We start from the raw sequence: 7,375 nt of genomic DNA on the forward strand, positions 1-7,375 counted from the left end.
ATAGTTAATTTTGCATACTAAGTCTTGCATAGTTTGTTTTGTTTCGGTATGTTGCATTGAAAGTGGCTAATATTTTGTTGATTCGATCACAATTCCCACAGTAAAGGGAACCGTTGATAGTGTTAACTGACGGGGAAAACTCTAGAAAGCTGAGTGAAGTTCAATCTTGTGCTTCTCTGCGCAGGCTGATATTAATTCTGTGCAGCAGTCCAGGGGTGCTGCGTACCCACGCGCAGTTTAGAGGGAACATTGGCGAGAGGGAGATAGAGAGAGAAATAAAGGGAGCGAGAAAGAGAGAGAGAGAGAGAGAAACAGAGAGAGACACCTTGTGTAGACTTTGGCCTGCCTACTAACACTGCTGCTATGTGCTCCAAACAACTGCTGCTATGCTCTTGTAGCAAGATGGCACCGACAGACATGGTCGCCTTGTTCCTAGTTCTATAAACATTTCGCTACCGTACACGACCAATAAACTTGAATTTGTATAGACCTTTTTAACAGCCTTTTGAGGAGGTCCCCAAAGAACTTCTGATGTGTTTGTAAACAACAGCTGTTCCATCACGGCTGTAAACAGCTAGCTAGCTAAGCTAGTGTACTTAGTATAATTCAGGGGTAGACCACGAGCTAACAGAAGCTCGCCAAGCAATTATGAAAGTACCTGCATTTTTTCATTTGTTCCATTACAAACTGTCATAAACATAAAGCTCCCGGCTACTATCCAATCAAAGCCACATTCACATTTCCCCACCCTAATATCTGCCAATGAATTTCCAGCAATATTTACCAACTGTCTGTTTTGTGTGTGTGTGTGTTTGTTTATCACTCCATGTAGCCAGTTAGCGATGCTAATGATAACCATCTTGTGGGTAGACAGACAGACTCCCCAATAACCTTCTCAATTAAATGGTAACTGCAAAGTAGGCTTACCTGACAGAACTACAGTACCAGTCAAATGTTTGGACACACCTACTCATTCAAGGGTTTTTCTTTATTTTTTACTTTTTTCTACATTGTAGAATAATAGTGAAGACATCAAAACTATGAAATAACACATATGGAATCATGTAGTAACCAAATCAAAATTTGTTAAACAAATCAAAATATATTTTATATTTAAGATTCTTCAAAGTAGCCACCCTCTGCTTTGATGACAGCTTTGCACACTCTTGGCATTCTCTCAACCAGCTTCACCTGGATGAGAGAGTACAGAATGAAGATAGGCTAAAACTGCTTTTCCAATAGAACTCCCTGATCACACTAGTAGGTGATGTCATGGCGACAATGGCTAGCTAAGCACTTGCATAGAAACAGGTCATCGGGTCAAACGGTCGTCTCACGCCAAACTGCGCATGTGCAGGCTGTGAAACAGAAGGCACTCATGTGATATAAAGTAGTTTATTTAACAAAATGAAAACGTGTCAGTTTGTCAATCACGAGGTTGGAGTAATAACATGTTCAACTACTTAAGACATTGTCTCGAATCTAGGTTGTGCCTTTAGATGTTGAGAAAATTAACAACTAAGGAAGCACTTCTCTCATTTACTTCTCAAACCCCAAACCTTTGCCTGGTCTGTTTGATCTATTTCGCAAGCGTTCCTGTAAGTCTTACGAAGTTGCGCCTCTGGGTTTAGAAACTCTGTGCCAACACATTCCTCTCTTGCTAGATGCACAATTAAAAAGGAATTACTTTGTTTACCTAAAAAAAAATGTAATCTGATGTGATTTAAGCATTGATTTAAGCATGGACTCAGAAGATACATTTTCGTTATTTCTCTATGAATATTTGTACTTTTGAGAGTAAAACGGTTTTTAAAATTCTACACCAGGAAAAATAAACCAGCAAAAACAGAATTCAAGAAAATAGAAAATATCATTTTAATACTGTATAGTAATGACTATTTTACCAGCTATAATGACATCTATTGTACACCAAGGACAGAGGGATGAGTTGCAGGGTAGAGTAGAAGAGAAGAATGTGCCTATTTAAATGCTATAAAAAATAGTAATATTTTGCAATATTTTTTTAAAGTATCTCTCATGCTAGAAAAAAGTTGGAGACCCCTGGTCTAGTGGTTTTCTCAAGGTTACAATTAGCATTTTGACCATAGTATTTGCACGTGGGATGGCCCTGGCAACCAGGGTTTCATCTATTTTTTAAAAATGGATGTTTATAGATTTCCCAAAGAAGCATTGCAGCAGGCTGCATTTCCTGCATGGATAGTAATGCTAACAGCAGGAGGTGGTGGCACTGGGATTATGTGCAGCACACAGGCAAGCTGTTTATCAAGTTAACCATCTATTCCAGGTAACGTCAGATAGCTAGCTAGCTTGCTACATATAAATAGGAGAGACAGACATCCAATATATATTTTTTTAATGACACAAACGTTAGCTTGATCTGCTAAAAACAACAACATTAGCTACCTAGCTAGTAGCTAAGCTCGTTAGCTAATGAACAGATTTCCAGTCCCAAAGAGAGAACTATGACAATACAAAAACACAATTGCAACGAAATATCAAATGTTATACGACTTGAGAATAATGAAACAAGTCCTCGTCTAATTTCTATGTTTCCTAACCTCAGATTCAGAGACCTGTGAAATCTGCTCAACCCCGTCTATGGATGAAGGTCCCAAAGAAAGTCACAGGTCCTGGAGAAACTGAAGGGTATATCTACAATGGGCTTCGGAAAGTATTCGCACCCCTTGAGTTTTTCCACATTTTGTTACGTTACAGCCTCATTCTAAAATGGATTAAATCGTTTTCCCCCCTCATCAATCTACACACAATACCCCATAAAGACAAAGCAAAAACAGGTTTTTAGATTTTTTGGGACAGACCCTTTACTCAGTACTTTGTTGAAGCACCTTTGGCAGTAATTACAGCATCAAGTCTTCTTGGATATGACGATACAAGCTTGGCAGAGTTGGGGAGTTTCTCTGCAGATCCACTTAAGGACATTCAGAGACTTGTCCCGAAGCCACTCCTGAGTTGTCTTGGCTGTGTGCTTAGGGCCGTTGTCCTGTAGGAAGGTGAACCTTCACCCCAGTCTGAGGACCTGAGCACTATGGATGAGGTTTTCATCAAGGATCTCTCTGTACTTTGCTCCGTTCATCTTTGCCTCAATCCTAAGTAGTCTCCCAGTCCCTGCCACTGAAAAACATCCCCACAGCATGATACTGCCACCACCATGCTTCACCATAGGGATGGTGCCAGGTTTCCTCCTGGCATGAAGTATGGCATTCAGACCAAAGGGTTCAACTTGGTTTCATCAGACCAGAGAATATTGTTTATCGTGGTGTGGATAAGAGTTAGGATAAGAGTAAAAGTCAGAACTAAGTTAGATCTAAGGCTAGAGTTAGGCGTGATTTTGTAAGACGAAATATAACTTCCTTCCCTGTTGTCCCAGAGAGTATGCCAATTGAATCTTATACCTCAATATTTTGAACCAAAAGATTAAGAGTGATAAGAGTTAGGTTGAGGTTTAGTTAAGAGTCCGCTTAAGACCAGGTCCCAGGACAGGGGTCTCAGTCTTACCCTGACAGGGAAGTTGCATTTGCCCTTGCGTACGGCCTCCTCGTCTGCCTGCCACTGGTGGGGTCTACTGGCCTCCGGCACGTAGGTGGGCTTCTTCCTGCGCAGGCTCTGACGCAGCTTATTCATCTCCGGGGTCTGGGGCTCCCTGTTGCTATGGAGACAAAGACACACAGGGGGCGAGGTCAGTATGTGTTAAGGGTGCACTCTTGACATCGAAGGGGCGGGAGGGTGTTATCATAGAGGTGAAATGACAACGACAAGAAATGGCACCTCTGCTCTGAAAGCGAGAGAGACAACTATGGTGGCCCAGAGGGGCAAACTCCATTTTAAAGAAATCAAGTGTAGACAACACTGTAACATGTGGAACATTTTAAGTTCCTTAGTGTACACATCATAGACAAACTGAAATGGTCCACCCACACAGTGTGGTGAAGAAAGCGCAACAGCGCCTCTTCAACCTCAGGAGGCTGAAGAAATTTGGCTTGTCACCCAAAACATTGACACATGTTTACAGATGCACAATCGAGAGCATCCTGTCGGGCTGTATTACAACTGCAACACCCTCAACCGCAAGGCTCTCCGTAGGGTGTTGCGGTCTTTACAACGCATCACCGGGGGCAAACTACCTGCCTTCCATGACACCTACAGAACCCGATGTCACAGGAAGGCCAAAAAGATCATCAAGGACAACAACCACCCGAGCCACTGCCTGTTCATGCTGCTATCATCCAGAAGGTCGAGGTCAGTACAGGTGCATCAAAACTAGGACCGAGAGACTGAAAAACAGCTTCTATCTCAAGGCCATCAGACTGCTAAACAGCAATCACTAATTCAGAGGCTGCTGCCTACATTGAGACCCAATCACTGGACACTTTAGTAAATGGATCACTAGTCACTTTAAACAATGCCACTTAATAATGTTTACATATCTTACATTACTCATATCACATGTTTATACTGTATTTTATACCATCTACTGCACCTTGCCTATGTCGCTCGGCCTTCGCTCATCCATATACTTATATGTACATATTCTCATTCCCCCTTTAGATTTGTGTGCATTAGGTAGTTGTTTGGGAATTGTTAGATTACTTGTTAGATATTACTGCACTGTCGGAACTAGAAGAACAAGCATTTCACTACACTCATTTCGCTGCTAACTATGTGTATGTGACCAATAGAATTTGATTTGATGATTTGAAATTAATGACAGTAGTGTTTTACACACTCACCAGAACCTAGTAATTGAATCCATATTATCATCATTAAATATCTATACAGAGCTCTCTCGATTAGATGTGTTTAATCACATTTCCATCAATGTTTAGAGTCAAAAGGCTTACAGGTAGATTAGTCCACAAACCCCAGACGGTCCTTTCATCCTGTGGGCTTTGAACATTGGAATTATTGCCGGATGTAAAACACACACACACAATTAGGTCATTCAGCCAGAATACCTGTTTTGCATTGGTAATTTCAACGTCTTGATAATGAAACATGACACCATCAAAACAAGTCCTGTTTAAAAATGCTAATGAGTAATTTTTTGTGGGAGTCAGTTTCTCACTCTGCAAGTATGAAAACTGAACCAGAAAAAAAGAACCATCTCAGAATATCGCACGGCCAGTTTAAAGTGGAACAGACAAATGATCTTACCATCTTGGGCATCTCAGATCTTGGGCATCTCAGCGATCACGCCCCAAGCTTCGGCATTCCTTTCTCCTGGCTTTCACTAAGTATTTGTCTAGTTGATGTGTTGAAGTGTTCCCAAAAGTTTGATCAGAAAGTATAATCAGCTGATCTAGATCTGTCAGCCCTGTAGAACTGTTCTCCTCCCTTAAAACACACAGGCCAAGGTTTATTTACTGACTCAAACACACCGCTATTAGATAAGTCTGGGACACACACATACACACAGCTCTGTCACCTTACGGGATGGGTAGCAGGTGTGAGGCATGGCATGGCTTAAGTGAAAGTGTGTGTAAAATTGGGTGTGTGTACAGGCACATTGGGATCTGTTTACGGGGTACACGGGTGTCTTTACTCATGGCTGGCATGGCTGGCATGTGGCTTCTGCCAAGAGTGGCATGTCCCTCAGAGGCCGGGAGGGGTGTTTCTGGGTAGCATGCCGGCAGCATGGCACCTGGCTGGCACCCCCTCTGGAGCAGGTGCAGGGGGGCGGCTGGCGTCAGATGGCCCCCCAGGGGAGGAGCAGTGGAGTGGGCTTAGCACCCTGCCACAGGCCCCGGGACATGGGGGACCAGTCCAGCACAGGGAGGGTCCAGGGCTGGGGGAGGCAGGGCAGGGAGGGGCCAAGGCTCTGAGTGTTGTGCTCCAGTTTCAGGGCTGATCTAATCGACTTGCTATGAGGTCATGTGACCTAACGGCTGAGCTCCTGCCAAGGAGGCCGCAGAGGGACAGAGGGGAGGGAAACGAGAAGTATGGAGAGAGAGTGAAATAGATAGAGGGAGAGACAGTAACAGAGAAGGAGGGGAATGAGAGAGTGGGAGGGAAAGTGTCAGAAAAGGAGAGGAAAAGAGAAGTGGAATAAAAGATGAAGACGGGGCAGAGGGAGGAGGCAGGGAGGGAGGAGACTTTGAAATCTCAATCTGATCTGATTGAGGTCACAGTGTTGGTGCTTGCTTCTCTCTGCCAGGGTATCAACCCCCTGCACGCAGCGCCCTGCCACTCACCCCAGTCAGTACAGACCCGGCATTCAGAGGACGGCACACTGGCACTGCCAGACCAAACTACAGCCAGAGTGCAAGAAACTTTGACAACACTTCATCCACTATTACAAAACATGCATCTCCACGGCTGAGTACAGACAGAACGACACACAGACACTGACACAGACACAGACATGCACTTAGGCCCAAGTCTCATCCAACGAATTCCTGCAATGAGAACCAGCTGGAGTTCACAGTTCAGCACAACAACAAAAAGTAAAAAAGAGGGAGAAAAGAGAGCGTGAGTATCCCAGTCTACAAATCACTCACATAAATAAGACACACATGCATATTAATTGCACACAAAATACACACACACACATATTTGTTTTACTATCTTAGTGGGGACCAAACAATTGATTCCCATTCAAAATCCTATTTTCCCTAACCCATAAACCTTAACCTAACCCCAAACCCTTAACCTAACCATAACTTCTAACCCTAGCCCCTAAGTCTAAAAGAACCTTTTTCATTGTGGGACCCGGCGAAATGTCCCCTGAATTTTCCTTTTGAGGATAAACACACACACACTCACACTCTCACACACTCTCTCACACTCTCTCTCTCTCTCACACACACACACACACACACACACACACACACACACACACACACACACACACACACACACACACACACACACACACACACACACACACACACACACACACACACACACACACACACACACACAGTATGGGCCTATGCCAAGTTTCAACTACGAACAAAAAGTTGCACCTCGCCCAATATTTTCATTTGAAGACATCTGGAGTACATTGTACTGGGAAAGTGTGTTTGGTCGGGGAATGACTTATGGCTTTTTGTCTTTATTTTGTTTACCGTAGACTGAAGATATCCTCCTGGTTTGCTCTCTCCCTCACCCCGTTTCTTACTTAATGTCTCTCTTTCTGCCTTTCTTTGCCTCTCTCTCTCTCTTTGCCCCTCTCTCTCTCTCTTTGCCCCTCTCTCTCTTCTCTCTCTCTCTTCTCTTTCTCTCTCTCTCTCTCTTCTGCTCTTTCTCTTTGCCTCTCTCTCTTCCTTTTCTCTCTCTCTCTCGCTCTCGTCCTTCTGCCTCTCTCTCTCTCTCTCTCTCTTTTCTTTGCCTCTCT

General features: G+C 43.6%; 1 protein-coding gene across 2 annotated transcripts in view; it reads right to left on the reverse strand.

Annotated features, from left to right (window-relative positions):
• The window catches only part of LOC109905533 (numb-like protein), a 60,676-nt gene that overhangs the window by 16,271 nt on the left and 37,030 nt on the right, over nucleotides 1-7,375 (reverse strand). For both annotated transcript variants that reach the window (XM_020502958.2, XM_020502957.2), the window contains exon 2: nucleotides 3,538-3,688. In XM_020502958.2, the coding sequence (XP_020358547.1) occupies nucleotides 3,538-3,663 (126 nt within the window). In that variant the 5' untranslated portion in view covers nucleotides 3,664-3,688. The remainder of the gene's footprint in view (nucleotides 1-3,537; nucleotides 3,689-7,375) is intronic.

The sequence above is a fragment of the Oncorhynchus kisutch genome, linkage group LG15, assembly GCF_002021735.2.
Source record: "Oncorhynchus kisutch isolate 150728-3 linkage group LG15, Okis_V2, whole genome shotgun sequence".
In the NCBI taxonomy this organism is placed as follows: Eukaryota; Metazoa; Chordata; class Actinopteri; order Salmoniformes; family Salmonidae; genus Oncorhynchus; species Oncorhynchus kisutch.